We start from the raw sequence: 22,194 nt of genomic DNA on the forward strand, positions 1-22,194 counted from the left end.
CTTGCTTATTGTAAGTAAATGCTTTAGGCACTGCATTAAAGGCTAGTTTAGGAAATCCTAGTACTTGTGCTAGTAATTTGTAAAAGGATTGAAGTGCTTCACCTGTTGGCTGTTTTTTTGTTTGCTTGTCTTCTCCTGTTATTTTTTCTTTTTTTATAGTTTGGTAACATGCAGAAAAAATAGGGAATTTCTCTCGTGGCCTTATTTGGTATTTTGTGTGCACTTTACTGCACTATGGTAAAAGATTGCTATGACAGTTTGTTGCAAGGACATGCTCTTTTGAAGAAATTGGCAGGTGCTAATCCCATCCACATAATAATTATATGGACTTTTATTCTAGAATAATCATTCTTCGCGCTGTCTTTCAGGCAGGGTCACCCCATAGTTGAGCAACAGAACCTGGAATCAGGGTGTGTGGGTTCTTTGGTGATTTTCTTGGGCTGTAAGCTGTTCCTTTGTTGCATCAATTGGGAAGTAGTGCATGCTGAGGCATGACTTTTGTGGATAGTTCTATGGCCCAGATCCAGGAGCAAAAAAGAGGTGTTGGTAGCATCACTACTTTAATTTGACTTTCAAAATGCAAAGTGCTCTGCTCATAATAATTTGTTTATTGCAGTGACAGGCAATGGCACAAGTTAAGATGCAGACTACAGCAAACCTGTCCGGACCTACCATGTCCCCTATGGTGCTACCCCTACCAGTTACAACTACAAATACACTTGGTCTGCCATCCACAATGAACGGATCCATTTCGGAATCGGCTGCCAGCTGTAGCAGTCCTACTGCCACCCTTGGGGATCCTGCACCTTCTAGCAACTCACCAGGTAAGTTGGTACAGGTATATTTTCTTTAGTGTCTAAGTGAATCTTTTTGAGGACTTGTTAATTACAAAAAAAATAAAAGAAGATAGGTCTTAAATATGATTAAAATAAAGCAAAAAAATTCTGTAGAAAAATATATTGGTTAAATGAACTGTTTACTAGGTTTAGTTTCTTTAGCTGAGCTCAGACTTACACTGACATGTTGGTCAATGATATAAAAGCTCAGAAAAGAGCATGTCTATTTTGTCAAATTCAGAGCGTATCTTTTTTAGAGAAGTTTTAGTGGTGCAGGAAGGCCTCCAAGTGTATTTCTCTTCCTTAGAACAGAATGTCTTCAGACTGCTTGGCAGTATTTGGTGTTTCCTTTGTAGCCTAATAAGTGCTGTATTTCCTAAGCTGAACTGGGTATAAAATACAGAAATTTTATCCTAAGAAATTAAGCAAGAAATTACAGTGTGTTAGAGATAAACACAAATAAATTGAAAAAGAAATAGCAGAAGGCTGAAAAATAGTAAGGCAGTGTACATGCAGTATGTAGTATAAGGAAAGCCGAACAAAATCCTCAAAGAGGGAGGAAAGGTGTTCTTTGGGAGTGCTCTGATTATTGTGAGGAAAGCCTGAAACACTGGGAAGAAGCAGGGAGAAGCAAGTGAGTACCACGGGGTTTTTTCTGCTATTTTTATCTTGCATGCATTATGCTATCCACCTCTGCTTCAAAGTGTCAGGAAACCATTCTGAAAGAGTAGTCATTGCCTGGAAGCAGCATACTCCTGACAGTAAACTTTGGTGGTGTAGAAAATGTAGCGTATGTTTATGTCCTCCTACACTGTCATCTTTTATAGAGACATTTTGGATAGAAATAGTTGTATTATTTTAAATTGCATGTGATCAAAACTATTATTGTAAAATGCACATTCTCATGTGGTTCATATGTAAATGGTGTTTAAATATTGTATTTAGCTTATGTGCAAAAATTATTTTTTAGCCAAAGTGTTTTCTAAGCATGCTGCTGCTTTTGCAAAGCTTTGCGAAGTTGTGAAGAATCCATTTCTCCACAAAAACTTTACAGACTCTTTATTTACAGCTCCTCTCCAAGATAACATGGCAAACCCCAAAGAGAAAACTCCAATGTGTCTGGTAAATGAGTTAGCCCGTTTCAATAGAATTCAACCCCAGTATAAGCTTCTGAATGAAAGAGGGCCTGCTCATGCCAAGGTAAGGTCACAGTTCCAGGTGATGAGCCATAACCTTAAATGCTGAACAGATAATGTCATGGTCTGGACAAGTGTGCTTGTCAAATGCAGCCACACTTCCAGTGTAAGGACTTTCTTACTCTTCTTTGTTTTGCCCTATTTTTTTTTTCTTTACACTTTCTGAAAGTGTGTCTGTGTTTCTGTTGAAGCCCTGTAGATAATTCTGTGCCCCACTTTCACTTCCACCTTTGAGTTTATATTTGTTGGTCTCTGTAAAGACCTTGTGAAGGTCTTTACAGGGTATCACCAACCTCTCTGAATCATTGTGAAGCATTTGCTTTTTAAGCTGCATGAATCCTTCTCCCCAGTCGGCCTGCCTCTGCTAACTACCTCTGCATTTGTTTCATGGTAGCGCAGATAATGACAAAGCTAGTTTGCAAAATGCTTATTGATACAATTTTGTGTCCATAAAGTTGATTGCATTGATACTGTATCTTTGGATCTTGCATTATAGGGCACAAACTTTATTACTGTTCTTTTCTTTAAATTCTGTGCAACTTTTCAGATTTATGGTGACATTAAGACTCCTAATATGATTATAGCATTAAGGTTTCTAGTGAACAGACAGTTAATTCCGGTCAGTTCTCATATCAATTTGGATATCCAACTTAATTCCTTAAGTGCAAATTAAGATGCTTTTGGATGATAAGGAACACAGAAGGATATTCTCATGATAATTTTCAGACATAGTTTCGAGTTTCCTCCCTAGTTAGGAGCAATATGGGAGGGGAGAAAATGGCCTGAAAAACTCAGGGATAAAATGGTGTAATTAGTAGCTGATTTGCACTCAGTATTTCTAGAGTGGCAAAACTGTATGTGACACAGGAGTGGGACCACCCTGCAGATCAGCAGCACTATCAGCTGCTCGTGGGCTGCCTCTCTGCCACCGCCTCTTGTTTCTCAGTTGCATGTTATGTTGTCAGTGAGCACACAGCTGATGCAAACCATGGATCTTCTGGTTTGGCCAGTGTTTGTCTGTCCTTTATGCTGGTGGGAATGATGTCAGCAGGTGCAGGGCGGCTGAGAATCAGGAGGCTTTTGGGATCCCTCAGTGCAGATGAAAATCTAGAGGGAGAGGCTGAGGGAGCTGGGGTTGTTTAGTCTGGAGAAGAGGAGGCTTAGAGGTGACCTCATCACTCTCTTATAACTACCTGAAGGGAAGTTATAGCCAGGTGGGGATTGGTCTCTTCTCCCAGGCAGTCAGCAATAGGACAAGGGGGCATGGGCTTAAACTCTGCCAGGGGAAATTTAGACTGGATATTAGAAAGAAATTCTTTACAGAGAGGGTGGTCAGGCATTGGAATGGCTGCCCAGGGAGGTGGTGGACTCACCATCCCTGGAGGTTTTTAAACTGAGATTGGACATGGCACTTAGTGCCATGATCTAGTAAACGGACTAGAGCTGGACCCAGGGTTGGACTTGATGAGCTCTGAGGTCTTTTCCAACCCAGTCGATTCTGTGATTCTGTGATTCCCCTTCCTGCAAGGCTTTGGCACTGCAGGGTACACTGGTTGATTGGTTTTAGGTTGCGGCATGTTAAATCTGTTGGCTTTCTGTAACTTTTTGCTGTTGTATTGTATACTTTGTTACTTTTTTTTTTTCATTATTGTGAAATAAGAAGTGCTTTGGTTGTTCCAAAAGGTGTGGTTTTGGCTGTTCATATTCGTCTGTAGGAAAGAGATTTGAACTACATTCATACTGTACTTTAAATTTTAGTAGAATAAGAAGTAGTTCCCATGTATTTGTTTTCTTTTTAAGGGAACTAATATAATTGAAATTAATTGATCCTTCGTTAGTTGCACTTTTGAAAGCCAGATTTTCAGTAGATAGCTTAATTTTTCAGTTTTTCTATTTACCTTTCGTTATTTTTAATTACACTCATAGTGATCAAAAAAGAGATATGTGCTCTGTAGACTAGTTGTTGTTCAGAAGAAAGTAAGTCTAATTTTTGCCTATGCAGCAAATGAAAACAACAAAGGAGGGAACTGGATGAAGAACAAGGGTGATATTCACAAAATTATGCAGACTTCTGTACCTCTGACCTACGAAAAGCAAAGACATAGATATTATTGTGAATGCGTTAGCAGTTTAGTATAATGTCTTGCTAATAATATGGTGATATACCTGATAGAATATGTGAAACAGAGCTGAGTGTGTCCTAGAAAGCATAACCTGGAGGATGTAGTGCTGCTGCTACTGCCATTAAAGGAGCGTCTCACATTACTGTCCTCCTACGCACTCTCTGTTCCTGTCCACTAGTGGTTTTCATGATTCTCAGAGACATGCTCTGCAAGACAACTCTCTGTCTTGTGACCACAAATGCTAGTAAATTTTTGTATCATTTTTTCCAGTTGTCTCTGGAAAATAAGTTTTGATATTTGGGGTGAAATGGGAAGCTGGAAGCAGTGGAGCAGGGAGAAAAGCTGTGCTTCTGACAGCTCTGTGAGGGTTTCCAGTAGTCCGCCCTCCAGGTGGATTCTTCCTAGTAAAAAAAATCAGAAGTTTTGTTAGCATAGATGGCATTTTCGAGTACATTAGTCAGATTGATCATTTCTTCTGTGTTTTTATGTCATTGGCATCAGAGGAGGCAAATTTTAAAAGAAACAGTAGCAAAAGGAAATGGATGGTGGTAGAGAAGGAGGGGGAAAGGGGGAAGGGAGGTAGCACTTCAGAAAGCTGGGGAGGAAAAGAGAAATTCTACATGCAAAAAAAGTGAGGAGCAAAGAATTGCCAGAGCTGAGGGAGACCAACCTTATGAACACAGTGTGGTGAAAACAAGCATAGAGCCTGGTGGCATTAGTATTTCCACTCTCTTGCCATCAGGTAATTAGGGTGAATGTGCAGTATACAAACTTCCTCAGAAAACTGGTGAGAAGTGCCTCATGGTCGGTAGCAGAACTGTAAGCTCAAGTCTTACAGAACTTGAGTACTTTGTTGGCTGCTCTGGACTTCGGTTTTAGGCCATTTTATTTCTTTAATTAAATTCCCACCTACTACTGTGTGTGGTTTTTTTGCAGGAGTGTTTTGTCAGATGGGCTGAGATGGTTAGAGCTCTGGCTATAGAAATTTACTGAGTGTCAAGGGTTTGATTGCGTAGTGACAATAAAACCGTGGCGGAGGTATTGTTAACCCCCTGTCCCCCCACTTCCCCTTTAGCCCCTCCCTCTCCCCCCTTCCCACTCAGGACAGGCGATTGGGAAGGAAAGAAGGACAGAGAGAAGAGAGTTCAAAAAATTAAAAATGTTTTACTAATGCTACTAATAAGAATATAGAAAATAATACAAAATATACAAAACAAATCTTGAAAGTCCCAGCAACTGCAGAGTTGGCACCCGAAATCCTGGATTGGACTCTGCAGCCAACCAGAGCTGGATTCAGTCTGTCACTAGGCCTCAGTTTGCAGGGACGACTTGCAAGGTCCTCTCCTAATGTCGGCCATAAGGAAAAAGGGACAAGATCCTCGTGATCTCCCACTTTTATATGAAGTATTCACGTGAATGGGATGTTATACTCCATTGGTCAGTTTCATGGTCACCTGTTTCTTGTTGCCCCTCTCACCAGATGTTCATCAATCCCTATCAATAACATTCCATTGCTATGTTTACCAAAACATGTATCTGGTTTTCCAGGAAAATGCAGCTAATATGAAGGCTGACAGGCAAATTCACTAAAAGAGAAACTTGTTTTTAACAAAACCAGGACACTGAGCAAGCCCTTTATTCTTTAATTCTTGTTTGTTGCTCTAAGCACTAACAGGAGAGTTATAGGTAGATAAGTAGCTGTTATTCATCCTATTTTTATTGAAATTCAAGATTATTCTCCTCCTAAAAAACACTGCAGTGATACCTTCTTGCAAAATATAAACAATATAAATGCCAGATCCAGAAACTAAATTTCAGTTCTTTTAGTAATACGGATGTATGTCTGTAGCTAATTTATGTAATTGCAGGTATTTAGCTCTAATACCCAGCTTAGCTTTCAGGTGGGGGTAGGGTTTCAGCGAATGCAAAATTAAGAAACTATTTCTATCTTACGCCTTGTCTGTGAGGAAATTGTCATGACTACTGTGGAAAAAATGACATGGCGACAGGAACTGTGATATGGGGACTTGCACTGTGCTTCTGAAAATTACAGTAAGCCAAAAGTCAAGCCTGTAATTAAGATACAGGTATATATTTATAGCATTGAGTTCATATGCACTGTGCATGCGTGTAGGGCCAAGTTGGGAGACATGTACATACTTGTGTTCAGATATTTGTTTGCAAGTACATGCCAAGTGAAAATATCTGTAAAGGCAAAAGGTTGCCCATCATGCCCATCTCTAGATACCCAGTCCTGGATTCTAGTGTGTTTAAATAATTATTAAAAATATAGAGCGAATAGCTATCCAAATGAAAATTTTACTTCATATACTGCTCAAACTAATATGTAGATTTCTTTATGTTGCCTCAAGTAAGTTAGTCTATTTTCTGAGGTGGCTGCATCTTAGTTTACTGTGTATATCTAACTATTAAATCCTGCCTTACTTCTGTGGAATTGGTATGGAAAAGACACTGAGTTCTTAACCCTTTCTTCTCTCACTCTTAGATACTGAAATTTAAACAGAACATGTATGTATCATGCAGAAGATAGACTGTATAAGGTCTTAAATATGTGTTGAGTTTTATCTTTATGACTTGCACAGCATAGATACTGATGAAATTATCCTGTTTGCAGGTTTTGAAATAGATATGCTTTTTATCAGTAGTCTGTTTCTGAACTCTGAATTTTTACAATTCCTATTTATAGATTCCAAATTAAAGAACTGCAGTTTCATTCAAAAAGTTAATACTTCTTTCATTTCTTACTTTACATTTTGGAACATATTTGAGTTGTGACTCTGCCCTAACAATGTACATTATTTTCAGACATGTGGTAGTGGGAGAAATCCTTTCACTGTTTAAAAACATTTGAGCCAAATTCCCCACTGCCTTGAAGAGTGTGCAGTCAATCCTATTCATTCAGAATTATTACAAAATGATCTCTTTTTTCAAGTAGTATTCTTTACCTGTCTTCTACAGGTAAAAGTGACTAAATGTGTTCAGATGTGTGAAGAAATGTGGTCTTAACTAACCCGTTTACAGTCTTCTGACAGCATAGGACCAACTTGCAGTTACTGTTACTTGGTTGAAATAGTATCCTGTTCTTTGATAGTTCACGTTAACCTTACACTATTTGTCATTTAAAAGGCCAAATGTTGCCCATTGATAAGGACTGAGCTCTGTAAGAACCAGTTGTGTTATCTGACAGTGGAATACAACAAAAAGAGAGCACAGTTTCTCTTCAGCCCTGGAAGTTTTTATACATATTCATTTAATCTGCAGTGATAATCTTGCCAGTGTTTACCTGTTCTTTGTCTTTGAAGATGTTCACAGTGCAGCTGACACTCGGAGAACAGACCTGGGAAGCTGAAGGAAGCAGTATTAAAAAGGCCCAACATGCTGCTGCTAGCAAAGCACTGAATGAAACTACCCTACCCAAACCAACGCCTAGACCACCCAAAAATAATGTTAACAATAATCCAGGTATGACGTTGTCCTCTGTGTGTTAAATCTTGTTGAATTGTTGAAATATTCTACCACTAATAAATAAATTTAACAAGATATAAGTTAAGTTGGAGGATGAGAATCAACATAGCGATCTTATAGGTATGACAGTATAATGAAGAACCTCTAGTGTGTTTGCGCAGGAGAATTTTTAATGCGCATACCTGAAGTAGTTGAACTGTAAGTGAATATATTATTTAGATAAGGCTTGGATGTATACGAAGTGACTGTATGTGATAAGTAGTAGAAAAGACAAAACCAGATTGAACTACCATAATTACCATAGTAAAACACTTTTCGCAAAAAGTTCCATAGCTAATTTTTTCATGAAATTGGGAATTTCATCCTGTTCAGTCCTGTGAAGTTGCATCTGTGATGCAAATAAAAGGTCAAGATTTTACATGAGAACTTTGACAAGTAATTTCTGCATCGTGAGTTTTCCTTCACAGGAACCTATGCTTTTGAAAAGCTTTTAGATGGTTGTAGAAACTGTTGTTTGAACAATAGAAAGAATGTATATTGGTGTCTTGCATCTTTTATTTTGAGGTGTTACCTGTGAGTTGCCTTCTATGAGTGCAACACCTTTAGAGATACACTTTTCAGCTGTGTGCTCAATGTTTTGTTCTGACTTGTTTGACAAGAAATAAATAAAAACATATTCCTAACTTTATTTTGCACTAATAGAGAAGAGAGCAAATGTTGAGAAAAAAGTAATATTTTCCTTTTTCTTTTTTACACTGCTTTTTCTCCCCCTTTTCCTCTTCTTCCCTTTTTATTTCCTTCTGCTTCCTCTACCCTTCTCAAAAAAATCTTCAGCTGCTTTCTTAAGATGGAGTAATTTTGCAGTTAATCTTTTCTATGTTAGAAAACAAGCAGAAGTAAGTTTCCTTTAGAGCTTGTGAGTATTATCCTGAGCATTAACCAGTAAGCATTGTTTGAGAGTGGTGCAATAGTATTCACTTTCTACTTCGGAGATCTGTGTGTTGGTTCTTTTGATCCAGGATGCTGGTTTTGCCGTGTGTCTTTTGGAGTCCCTGTGACTTCAGCTGTTTAGGAAACAGGAGGTTCACACCTCTATAAAAATGGATCATGAACTTATTTGTTGACACTGCAGATTATCACTCAGGTTCTACATTTTTTTTGGCTTTGACCATGTTCTTAAAGGGAAAAGCAGATAAAGAAAGAAGCAGGCTCTAAGAGAATTAATTAAAAATTGTGTCACTTAACACTGTGATTTTGCCCTAAAAAAATGTGTGTTGTATAGGCACAGGTATCTTCTCATCAACATTACATTTTGCATCTCTATTATATAGTCGAATTCGTAGTGATTCCTTGCTTTGGAAAACATGACAATGATTGTTGATAGAAGTTTTTGAATAAGTATTGCATAAAAACTTTCATTATTTGGCATATAAAGCCTCAGTGGCAAACTGGCAGATTTATCGTAGCTGTATTGAGGCTAGATTCACTTGAATGGCTTAAGAAAATATTTTGAGAAAATATTAACTACTTTTTATTGGAATATATATTTACCTAATTTAGGATCTTCTTACTGCAGTGGAAGTGGAGAATACTGTAGCTGAACATTTTATTTAAATTAAAAAAAAAAAGTCACAATGCACGTTTTTATTTGGCATTTTGGAGACCTTGCAAGTGGGCAAGTGCTGGCTGGTTTCTATTTTTGTATTGTCACCAGTAGATGGCTGTAGTGACACTGATTTCCAGCAGATGTATTTTCAGTTAGATCATTCCTGTTAGATCATTAGTTTTTAGTCATAGTCTTAAGTTTTTAGGTCTTGCAGATGAAATATTTTTCTTACTTCTTGTAAGACTAGCAAATGACTGCAGTAGTGCCTGTTACTGCTTGCTTGTTTTATTGCCTCTTTGCTCTATTTGTTGCTTTTATTTAATGGTATTTAGTGAGAAGAGACATTATTCTTTAGTCTTGATACTTTCAGAAAGTGTCATAATGTATTATACTCTCATTGGGAAGATTAATAACCTGCTTGATTATAGCACTGACTTTCTCATTCATATGTGAAGATTGAAACTGCATAGAGAATGCACTGAGAGAAATGTTTTAAGTATTCCTTTTCATTGCTTGTGATTCAGTTGGCATCTATATTCCTGACTTTTAGAGATACTGAAATGTCATTGTAGTTTCTTCTTTATTGATTTAAGAGCAGAAAATTTATTGCAGATCTCTTTTTGCTGCTCATCTCAGTCTTGCTTCTGTGTTTTGCAGTATTTGTGGTTTAAGCGCACCTTACATGTATTCTTTGGGTTTTTTTTGCAGGCAGTATAACTCCAACAGTGGAGCTGAATGGTCTGGCTATGAAAAGAGGAGAGCCTGCCATCTACAGGCCATTAGATCCAAAGCCACTTCCCAATTATAGAGCAAATTATAATTTCCGGGGCATGTACAATCAGAGGTTTGTACGTTTTCTATTATTTGATGGTTTTTTATCATTTGCTTACCAGTGTGTTAAAAATCTTTATGAACTTCATAGGTTGAGAGTACAATAAAACCAAGATTTTTACTAAGGAGAGTCTGTGCAGCCTTATTTAGAAACACACATAATCTCGGTCTAAAAGAAGACAGGTGACCTAAGCATGTCAAAAGGAATAAAGACAAGTAAACCAACTGTTTCTGTTTTTCTAATGGACATACTGGAGTTCCAGTCTACAGCCATGGCAGTGAGAAGGCAGAGCATTATACTTCAGAGAGAGGTTTTGGTTTCCTTTGTTCTTATTTTGGGTTGTGTGATTAGAATCTGTATCATTAAAAATGAAGCACTCTTTTTTTATAGAAATTTGATAAAAAATTAGGAGCGCTGCCAGAAAACTGACTTGGAACCGTTCTCGGGTTTCTACTTTTTAACAATTCTGCCTGCTCAACTATCTCAGTTCCTTAATTCTCAGTGTTTGGTTAGGAAAAATCTTTTACTTAACAGTTCTGAAACCTATATTTAGTGATCTCCATCAATGCTGTCATTACTGTAGTAAATTGGAGTAACTGTTAAGAAGATAGTATTCAAGATTTTGTTTTTAAACTATCAGATTCTTAAAGATTAAAAAATTTGAAAATTTAAGTGGGTGGTGCAGTTTTCTTAACTGACCGTCCAAATATTTAGTTTTTCAATATGTTCTGATTTTTTGGAATATCTTCATCTATGTTTTTTGTACAGTTTTAGTACTGATAGAAAACAGTTCTAGCTTGACCTGAACAAAGTGTAATTTGTATCTAATGCAACAGTCTGAGAGAAACTTAGGGTAACATGTATTAATTTGCAATCTCAATTACTTATCTTTTTGAGATAGGTTTTCTTCCCATTTTTCCTTAGTCTTCTGCAGAGGAACTATATTAGGTCAGGTCTTTTGGAGCTCCAAGGGTGATACCAAGTGTAATCTGTAAAGAAACAAAAACAAAACAACAAGTCAGAAATTCTAATAGCGTGTTTTATCAGTGAATAATGTTGCCTTTCTTATAAAGGGTTGCTTAATGGATTTCCTATTAATTTTTATGCATTTCATAATTGTAAGAAAGAATGAGGTTATGAACTCTGCGGAAATGTTTTGGTTCAAAATTACTCTTTTATTAGATACTGAATGTACAACAATACTTAAAAATTAAAGACTTTGAAAGGAAAATGCAGCATTTCAGAATTGTCTGAAGAAAATATTTCAGTTGATTTAATCTTATTTTATTTTTCCCCAGATTTTTAAATCATGATAACTTTAGGGCTTTGACATTTCATTGTGATTTTTTTTTTAACAGCAACAATAGCTAGAACTGTAAAAGACAAAGAAACAAAAATAACCTGGAAGAAAACGCATTCATTGCTCTACAGAACAGTGCCTGATTATTGTATTACTTGTGTTGTGTTTCTAGTCAGTGCTGACCTCAGTCTCCGCTTACATATGTCATGGTTTAAAAAGTTAACTATGGTGCCTGAAATGAGTTTTGTTAATATTTATAAATCCTGCATTTATTTGAATTGCTTTTATTATGAGATTAGTTTGACTAACAGATAAAAAGGCTACGCTGGAAAAAAAGCAAGCTAGTAAAAAACATAAAGTGGTGAATTCGGGTATCTGAACTTAGTTACTGAAACATATTTGTGGAAGCAGAACACTGAAACACTTGCCAGTTGCTAACTTTTAAGATGCTATATCTTTTCATAGAAAATGTCTAGTGCAGTTTTTAAGTTGACTTCTTTGGGAATTTTTTCATGGGCACTGTGTTTCTATGTTAACGTAAAATGGTACATGAACTTTATTCCTCTGGGCGCATTAGCTGGCTGAAGGCATTGGATTTTTCTGCTCACAAAACAAACAGACAGAGTGGGACAGAGGGCCAGAATCTCTGCCTGCCCGCTTCACTGCGCCTCTTTGGGTACAGTTGCCCATGCAGGATGGCTGATAATACTGTGCCTAGTCAATTGATCATTCCTATAGGCAAAACAGAGATGATGTAGAGTATTGCGAGTGTAGTCTTGCATCTAGGCAAGAACAACCCCAGGTTCCAGTATAACCTGGGGAACGACCTATTAGAGAGCAGCGTAGTGGAAGAGGACCTGGGGGTCCTGGTGGACAGCAGGATGACCATGAGCCAGCACTGTGCCCTTGTGGCCAGGAAGGCCAATGGCATCCTGGGATGTATTAGAAAGGAGTGGTTAGTAGGTCCAGAGAGGTTCTCCTTCCCCTCTACTCTGCCCTGGTGAGACCACATCTGGAATATTGTGTCCAGTTCTGGTCCTCTCAGTTCAAGAAGGACAGGGAACTGCTGGAGAGGGTCCAGCGCAGGGCAACAAAGATGATTAAGGGAGTGGAGCACCTCCCTTATGAGGAAAGGCTGAGGGAGCTGGGTCTCTAGCTTGGAGAAGAGGAGACTGAGGGGTGACCTCATTAATGTTTACAAATATATAAAGGTTGAGTGTCATGAGGATGGAGCCAGGCTCTTCTCGGTGGCAAACAATGATAGGACAAGGGGTAATGGGTTCAAACCGGAACACAGGAGGTTCCATTTAAATTGGAGACGAAACGTCTTCACGGTGAGGGTAACAGAGCACTGGAACAGGCTGCCCAGGGGGGTTGTGGAGTCTCCTTCTCTGGAGACATTCAAAACCCGCCTGGACACATTCCTGTGTAACCTCATCTGGGTGTTCCTGCTCCGGCAGGGGGATTGGCCTGGATGATCTTTTGAGGTCCCTTCCAATCCCAAACATTCTGTGATTCTGTGATTAACATGAGAACTCCTTGCCGTGCTGTTAGATGAAGGCAAGGCCACGCAGGTGGCACAGCCTGCCCTTCTCTCGCAGCGAGCCCATCCTGCAGCTGGGGTGTCTGTGCAGCACAGACCCGTCCTGCCAGCCAGACTGGGCACAGGACCTTGCTCCTCTGCCCCTCCTGCCCACCCTCACCAGAGGGAAGTCTGCAGGCAGATTCTGGATGCACTATAATACCCAGCTAAGTCCCAAATAGACGCATGTGTCATAGTACTGTATTGTGTTCCCGTGGTTTGGTATGTTACATTTATTATTTTCTACTGCCGTGTTGTATTTAGCTTTCATTTGCTGATTTTCAGCAGTTGGGTAGTAGAACCAAAGTGGAGTTGAAGTTCCCAACTAAACAAAGACCATTTAAAAATAATATTTGAAAAATAATGTGGGTAATATGCTGTAATCAATATTTTTAATATTAATCAGTTTCTAACTGGAGATTATTATCTGTTAAAACAGATACAAAATATGGTAAGTTGGAAGTTGTTTCTATCTTTCATACGGTGACTAAATGCTCTTTACTGATCTCTTTAAAAAATGTGCTTTTCAGATATGTGAAGGTACAAATTAAGGTTAGCAGATTGTGTTAGGGAACTTTGATTCTGGCAAAATGAATGGCTTGAGGAAAAAATTAAGTATTAAGTTCATCCCAGGGCATATCTTTAGACCAGTTAAGTCTTGTTTTTCAAGAGGCACAAAAGATCCTTTTCAGTAACTCATGGAAATGTGGTCAAAGAGCTGCTGTTTGTATGCAAAGTTGAGGAGTGGCTTCCGTTTTAGGCTCAGATTATTTATGTTGAGGTGACAGTGATTCCTCCTCCTTCCTTCGTCCCCAGCCTCAGTGTGTCTACAGGTTTCCTGGCTCCAGCTCTGGAAGTTGAGCTGCTCAGAAAATAAACAATTTTTGGAGGGGGAGAGGAAGGGAGAAACGAGTCCTAGATTTAAAACTGTACATAAATGCCTCCTCACCTAGTCACACAAGAGCTTGTGCCCTCACTGGAAAAGAGGCGCGAATGTGTGTGTGGAAGTCAAGGGCTGCTCAGGTTGATTTAGGCATGTGGAGAAGTACACTCTCACATGCAGTAGAGCATATTTGTATGGGCAGTCTGTTTCACAGAGCATGTTGAAACACACTTATGTGCGAGGTGCAAAGGTCCATTTGCGAGGTTTGCAGCTGATGGCATCAATTGATACTGAAAGGGAAAGTTATTTTCATGGAAAAAAGGAAAGCAGACAAGCGACAGGAAAAAGAAAAGTACAGTGTCCAGCTTGGAAGGGAAGTGGTGGGTGTTCCCAGATGAGCATTCCTGTCTGAGTGTCCTTTCCCATGCAGCAAGTGTTCCCCATAACACTTTGCCATAGTAATTCTGTGGTTTTCATCAGGACCTGCTCAGGCTCTCTGCTACTTGTTCCTGCTTATGATGCTGGTATTACTGCATCAGGGCAGGTGTTGGATACTGGGGACATATTGAGCTTTGTGTGTGCATGTTGCTGAGCTCTGTCGCGTGTACCAAAAACTACTCCTAAGGGATAGGAAAAGGGCAGAGGAGAGGAGGACTACGGTACAGTATGGGTACAACGCTGTCAACGTATTGGTATTTGCAGGTGGAGGGCCTTGAGAATAACAACATGGGGAGAACAGCAAGGGAAAAATACAGCCAGAGAAACTCTGGAAAACACTGGCCAAGAAGCTGAAGGGTTAAAAAGCTCAAGGCTCCAGACTTGCAAAGGTCTTGGTAAGGCATTTAAAGCAGTGAGTACCACCAGGGTAAGGTGTTAGCCTTGTAAATCTCTTCCTGTGCCAAGTTAGGAAGTGCAGGGGCAAGTCCTCTCCCGTCTTAAGGTGTAGTTAAGTAGATAAAATACGGTCCAGTTTGGGAGTGGATGAGGTATGGATGGATGTGTTAACCTGGCATTTCTCTGAGGCTAGTGAATACAATACTCACTAGGTTGTTAACAGCACTGGGCCATTGCCATTACGCTGCATCTTGTCCTGAGCTGATGAAATCTGTGCGATACTCGGTTGAACCGTGTGAAGTTATCAGCTTAGGTCTTTGTTAGGTTTGGTGTGTGTATGCTGCAGTTCATTTCACAATATAGATAAGAAATTAAAACTTTTTTTCATCTCACTCTGGTGAGATGGTTTGAGAGTCCTCTCTGGGTATTTTTTATTCAAGTAAAATCCATACAGGGTTGGTATTAGGAAGTTTTTTGTGGAGCTTTTAAAAAATTCTCAACTCTGAATCCAGCCGTGTTAGACAACTTCTTATTTATGAAACATTTCTATATTACTAACAGAGATTACACTAAAGGGAAAAAACATTTTGGTGCTCAGAATTTACCAGTTGTATACTACCTATTTAAAGCCTCACAAGTTGGAGTTTTGAGCAATTTTGCAGCAAAGGCACATGAAGACCTTTTGAGTTCAAACAAAATACATAACAGAAAAGCTACAAATAATGAACATTGCATTTTGTGTGGCTCATCTAAGAGCTTTACAAAGTGACTGTGGGGAAGGAAGTGCTGGTACTTTTGAGGATTGTTTGCTGACTGATGTAGGCTGTGCATTTGTCAGCAGCACATTTGGCACGGTTCAAGAGAACTGACACAAGAACTGGCATGCTACTCAGAAGAGGCCAACCGTTGAAACAGCAGGTCGGGTTTGAGAAATACTAGCAGAGCTGAGGATGAAACGTGCATACTGGTCATATCTGTAGCCAAGGCTAGAACCCATACTCCCTCACAGCCCTGTGTATGCAGTTTGGTTAAGTCATGTAAAAAAATGTAAAAACATGACTATTCAATTTAGAACAATTACACAATAAAATAAGATACTGATTCTGACTGCAGGGTCATCCAGCTTGCCTTTTCACCATTTAGTGCTGGTTTGGTTTATTGTTTTTTTTTTCCTTCCATTAGAATTGGAGAGAGTCATTCCTGAAGTGTAACTGTCTTGCAGTATTTTCAATTATAGAATGTCTGTAAGTGACAAAACAGAGATTGTATCTTACAAACATACCCAAACTAAGTGTTTTCAGCCGAGAAATAAAACCACTAGCAACTGAACAACAGCTTTTGATGTTTTAGTATAGAAAGTAGTGTCAAAGAGATCACAAAACTCAAAATTCAGAAGTTATTTATTATATAAACTCCTTAAAATGTGTCTCACTACAATCTGGAGAGCTTGAAAAACCTTTATTAAAAAAATCCTTCAAAATTAAAAGCACTTGTGGAGTATAGGAACAAAGAAAATACAAAACAATGGCAAGCTAAGGAATGGGAGAAAGATAATTAAAACAGTTTCTTGCTTGGCTCTGAGGAATTTGGATGCTGTGATAGTTCTAGAAGTGTGTCACGCAAAGTGGTGGTGTCCCTGGGATTAACTGCAGCTTCTGTGCACTCTGACAGTTTCTGCTGCATGGAGCCTTCATGCCAGTTGGTTTGTGGTTGCTTATGTATTGTATACTATAAGTATATATCGTATACTACAGAGTAAGGGTGAGACTGTCACCTCTCCATAGCTCATGGGGGAGAGCACACAGATTATTCCTCCTTTTCTTTTTCTTCACAGCCCTGTCATTCTGAGCACATAGTTCTTTGATGTTAGTGAATGCTTCTTTACAGTGCTGTTTAGAAGACCAGACTTGGAGAAATAGAGAGGAAGCACATTCCTGCCTCTTCTGGAGCCAGCCAGGCTACCTGGCCACGGAGCACAGGGCATCACCCCATGTGGGCATGTAGGTCTACCTACCGGGTAGGTAGCTCCCCTGGTGGGTGCTGAGCTGCTGCATGGGACTGTTTACTTGGGGTTATTTGCTCCTGAAATTACTTACATCAGCCCTGGGGATTAATTCCTTAAATAATGAATCAACACTTTAACAATGAGGTATACTAAAAGGAAGTTTGAAGACTGGTCTTCGGCCAACTACATCTGCAACTGCTGGCTTCATAGTGGACTGACTTGTTCTCCAATTGAAAAGAGGATAGACTGTGTGATTATTGGATAAATTACTAGAATTGTCAGATCAGATTAATAAAAGATTGTATGGTGAAAGAATGCAATAAAACAAAAACTTTGTTTCTTCAGTGAATGTAGAGTTAAAGATTTAATACATGCATCAAATGGAACAGATTTGAGGGTAGTGTTACTTGACATGAGTGCTTAGCAATGCAGGCTGAATCCCCACCCAACTTCATTTGTTTCATGAAAGTTACATAGTCCTGTGGGGAAAAAAAAGGAAAATCTATCCAGAAGAGCAGCTGTAGAAGCCAAATTTTGAAGTGAGTGGGTTGCCCTGCAGGAGACAATGTAAAATCTGTTGAGAATGTTTTCAGAAGTGCACCTACAGTTATACAACCCAGTTATCTAATGTACAGAAAGAGAATGAAGGCAGAAATTCTCCTGGCCTTTAGAAGCCCTTCTTCACTGCCTGAGCACCCTGATTAACTTCTAGCAGGAGACACCTCTCTGCATGGAGATCCTCATCCTTTAGAGGCACAGATAGTCCAGTGCATAATGTAAAGGGTTGTTGTATCTGAAAGACTTCAATCTAGTGTTTATTAGATCAACTGGTAGCCTGGAGAAGGTAAAGTTCAGATTACCCTGTGGAGTCTTTTCATGACTCTAGGCCCATGTTTAGCCTATTATCTGTTGCTGAATTCCAGCTATTGAGGCTTTCTGTTGAGGCTTTCTACAACAGAGGGGAAATTTCAAGCACAGCTGTGTACAAAACAGTTATTTGTTTGTTTGTTTGTTTTCCCAAGCATATGTAGTGTGGCAGATGTGAGGACACTAAGTTGCCTAAACATAGACCTGTAATTCCGCTTGAGATCATTGTAAGGTCCTTGAAACATCCACATGGAACCAGTGGATTTGGCAGAATACCCAGAGGAGACCTTTACTAGAGGGGCGGCTGAAGGCCAGGCGAGATACCCTAGAGCATTTCAAATGTTCCCATGTTGATAGGTGTAGACAATGGAAGGAAACCATGAAAGCAGGGTTTATTCATTATAACGTTTTGTGTAATAATCCACCAAGACTTCAGCTGTTTATGAGAAACTTGTGCTTTTCGTGGACCAGTAATGTGTCACATCATGAGGTTGTCTTAGCTAGATACATAGGTAATAAGTGTTGTAGAGAGAGGCAGGCATGCAAGTACTGCCATGCTTTTGATTGAACAAAGCAGTATTTTGCTGCAAAAAGCTGTTAGGCTGTGGACACCAGTGCCCTCACTCCCCAGGTGAAGCAAACCCTTGGTTTGGAAGCCTCTTGCATTGAACTGAGTTAGTGACAGGAGAATAAACCCCTTGGTGAGACACAGTGTAGGGTGGCACTGGGATTTTTACCTTGCTACCGTTGTTGGCTTCAGACTTCAGCCACAGGGTACAGCATCCCTCCCTTAAAAAGGCCAGAAGGAGTCAGCTGTGCTCGGCCTGAATTTCCAGTCCGCGTGGCAAAGTTTTGTCCTTAAAATTTGCGTTTTATGGAGTAAGAGGTGTGATGATAACTATGTTTTCTGACTGACTTTGCAAAAACTCCTTTCTGCATTCTTTGCTCTTCTCCCAGCCTTTTGGACAAATGCACAAACGCACTTTTGGAAGAAGTATTAAAAACTACTTGGAAATAGAAATTAAGAGTTTGGTTAGAATAGGTTCTATCTCCTGAAATACACTGTAATTTCATTCTGAGCATCAGATACGGATTTCAGAGAGTTAAAATTTAGGCAAAGGCAGAATAGTCCTAAGAGTAATGTAAGTGATTGTTCGGGTTAGAAATGTAATTGTTCAGCTGGAAATGGCTGGTTTAGACCATTAGATGGCAGCATGAATTTGTGTTTTGGTGCAATAACTTCACAGCAGTAGCAGTCTTTCAAAAGTTGCCTCTTTCTATTCTGAAGCTTTTCATGACTTTAAAATGTCATAATTCCAGCATAAAGCAATTAAAACCAGGTTTGCTGCGATGTTTTATCTCTTCTTTTTCTTGAAGTTTTCTTCTATAAGGATTGAGGCTGTAATGTAGTAACTTCAATGCCATTTTTCCATTTTTATGTAAACCTAGTGTGAGTAAAAGGTGCCAGTTTGTCAGCCGTGAAAACTGAAGTGTTTGGTTTTTCTGTGCAAAGACAGCAAGAATCCTGGATTTCACCATATTTTTTATTTTCTCAGGCTTAACCTAAAGACATTTCCTTAAAGATAAGGCTGCAGTTCGGCCGCCAAACCTGCAGTCACTAATGAAGCTTTCTGATGATTTGAACATCTATTCACTTGGAAGAGATTGAGATTTCCAGCTGATAATTGATTCGATTTTGAACATGACCAGTGGAGACAGGATTCAGATAGCATCTTAAAGCAAAGTGTTGTACCTCACACTGTTATTACTCTGCTAGTGGATCAACATTATGGTGTAATGATCCACTCACAGACTTTTAAATGAATTCTTTGTGTTCATCTTCTGCATGCTACATTTCACTTCCCCTGGCCTGTTTCTTCCCACTCGTTGCCTGCCTCCCACACGGACATATTGTTGTAATGAAAGTGTTGAGTACAGCTGTGCTAGGGTTTTTCTTTGCTAGTATTTGTTTCTAGGAAAGGAAAAGGGAGAAAATCAGTCCATTTCCTGTTGGTTTAAAACAGCAGAAACATCTGTTTGTCTTAAGATAGTTTTCCCAAAAGAACAGTGGCAAGGGAGCTTGCAGGTGATGAGCTTTGCCATTGCCAGTAGCTATCAGTTTAGACAATAGTGATTAGTATCGTTGGCGTAAAAATAATCTAAAAATTCCTAAAACAACAAACGATATTTATTCCTGCAATATAATTTTTGACAGCTAATGTTTAATTTCTACAGTGTTTTAAATCATAAAAATACATAGAGTATCTGGGATCAGAAAACCCAGATCCTGCTGTGGAGTCTACAGACTCCGTTGAATTATTTTCTAAAGCGGTTTTTCTGCAGTCCCCTTGGCCTGTTACGGTGAAGGTTCACAGTGCTCACAAAATGGTATTAGGTGACGTGTCCTGGCACAGCATGCATGTCATCCTTCTGACAAATGCATCCTGTCACGACCATCCACTGCTTTAATGGGTGCGTTTAACCTGTCAGGGATCAATAAAATATATACTCTTAAGTATATTTACAGTATTACATTGACAGCTGTTAAAAGAAATGTTATGCAGACTAAAAATCAAGCAGACATAATGTAGAGCAAACTTAGTGGGCAATATTTGCAGTACAGTGTCTCTTCATTCTCCAAGTCAATCACTTACCTGGTATCATTAAATCTTTTTAGCCTTAGCTGTAGAGCATCTAAATGCTTCATCACTCTTCATGCCTGAAATGTGTAAGACATGATATTTTGTACCATTGCATTCTTCTAACCTATCTTTGCTCAAGATTAAATAGTTTTGTCAATGACATTTTGGCCTTATTTACAGAGGAGCTCCTGAATCCCAGTACTTTATTCTTCTCTTAATATTTTTCTTCATTTTCTTTCAGGACATAGTGATCTCCTCAAACCAGTTTCTTACTCTGTCTGGTAAGGGGACTGCCCTGTCCTTTTGTAGTCCTTCACTCACATTTTGGTATTTCTCCTGAAGCTTCCATTTATGGAACAAGGTTTTGGTAGATTTTTTTCTTTGTGTTTTCAGCTTCCTCAGATGTTTCTCTGCTCTGGAGAAGGTACATCTGGCCCCAGATCTGCATCTCTAACTTTCAGCCATGACTTTCCTTGTTCTCACTTAGGCTGAAAAACATGAAAGGTGAAATACAGATCCTTCTCATCTTTGGTTACCTAATGTCTGTCTGTTAACATTGCTTTTCCACTTGGGAGAGTTCCTGTGAACCTTTTGATTCAAAGATCTTCAGAGCCCACAGCTTGCCCTGGCACCTTGTGAATCTCTTCAGTGTGTTGGCTTTGCAGCTCGCTGGGTGTCCCCAATTCGTTTCTCTAGACCTGTTTGTTTTAAGGCAGCTTTACTTTCAGTATATGGACAGAAGGCTAATGTTGTTGTTGTGTGTATGAAAATAAGCACTGATTCAGAATGCTTTTCCAGGAGCAGGAACATTTTGGGTGTGTTTCTTTTTTCCACAGTTAGCTTTTTATTCAGCCTTGTATTTTTCCTGTACTTCTGCTAAAAGCCTTCGAGAGTCCTGTGAGATACAGGTTCGATGAAACAAAGACTAGTTGGTCCCCCTTCTTGTTATGGCCTTTCTGCTGTATCCAGAACCTGAACATTGGTTACCAGTAAATATTTTCTCTGCTTGCCTTTTGGGTAATGACACAGATGAACTGCTGTTACAGCTCGAAGGTTAGTTTGAGAGGCTGTCATAATTTTCTTGAGGGAAGCAAGCAGAAGTTCAGTGGCTAATTTTTATCAGCTTATAACTCAGGAAGAAATGACTGGAATTGTATTCTCTCCCAGTCCAAGGTCTTTGTCCCTTTTGAACATAAAGTTCTGCCATAGATTGAGGAAATATTAAATTTTTTCAAGAAAGGTTTTCAAGATTCTTTTATGATAATGAGTCTGAATGCAGAACTTCCTGCCAGCAACCCATGTTGTTAGTTTCTCTTCAGGTCTTGTCTACAGTAGTGAAAATATAGTTAACATGTCTTCTGAAATGCTAATTCCCAGCATCTTCTGAAGATCTGCTTGTCTTTTCAGGATTTTTTTAAAGAGGAATGCCTGTTTAAATTGGTTATTGTGACAGAAAGGATAGCTGCATTCACAGCATCAGTGTCAGACTTGTTTCAGTGAAATGGGGATGAACTGGAGAAGGGATGGACACCCACCTCACTACAGCCTCCTTTCAGGTAGTTGTAGAGAGTGATAAGGTCTCCCCTGAGCCTCCTTTATTCCAGGCTAAGCAACTCCAAATCCTTCAGATGTTCCTCGTAAGACTTGTGCTCCAGACCCCTCACCAGCTTCATTGCCCTTCTCTGAACTCTCTCCAGCACCTCAATGTCTTTCCTGTAGTGAGGGACCCAAAACTGAACACAGGATTCGAGGTGGGGCCTCACCAGCACTGAGTACAGGGGCATGATGACTGATACAAGCCAGGATGCTGTTGGCCTTTTGAGCCACCTGGGCACACTGCTGGCTCATGTTCAGCTGGTTGTCAGTCACCAACCCCGGATCCCATTCTGCCAGGCAGCTTTCCAGCCACTCTTCCCCAAGCCTAGAGCGCTCTCTGGGGTTGTTATGACCCAAGTGCAGGACCTGGCACTTGGCCTTGTTAAACCTCATACAATCAGCCTCA

The 22,194-nt window shown here is 39.4% G+C and overlaps 1 protein-coding gene across 1 annotated transcript in view; it reads left to right on the top strand.

Moving 5' to 3' along the window:
- STAU2 (staufen double-stranded RNA binding protein 2) overlaps nucleotides 1–22,194 on the top strand; it is a gene marked incomplete at its 3' end in the record, with an annotated part of 173,483 nt that overhangs the window by 17,836 nt on the left and 133,453 nt on the right. The window contains exons 2-5 of the mRNA XM_080339785.1: nucleotides 617–824; nucleotides 1,906–2,036; nucleotides 7,479–7,638; nucleotides 9,956–10,091. Coding sequence (XP_080195911.1) covers nucleotides 626–824; nucleotides 1,906–2,036; nucleotides 7,479–7,638; nucleotides 9,956–10,091 — 626 coding nt within the window. The 5' untranslated portion in view covers nucleotides 617–625. The remainder of the gene's footprint in view (nucleotides 1–616; nucleotides 825–1,905; nucleotides 2,037–7,478; nucleotides 7,639–9,955; nucleotides 10,092–22,194) is intronic.

The sequence above is a fragment of the Nesoenas mayeri genome (genome assembly GCF_963082525.1).
Source record: "Nesoenas mayeri genome assembly, chromosome: 2".
Classification (NCBI taxonomy): domain Eukaryota; kingdom Metazoa; phylum Chordata; class Aves; order Columbiformes; family Columbidae; genus Nesoenas; species Nesoenas mayeri.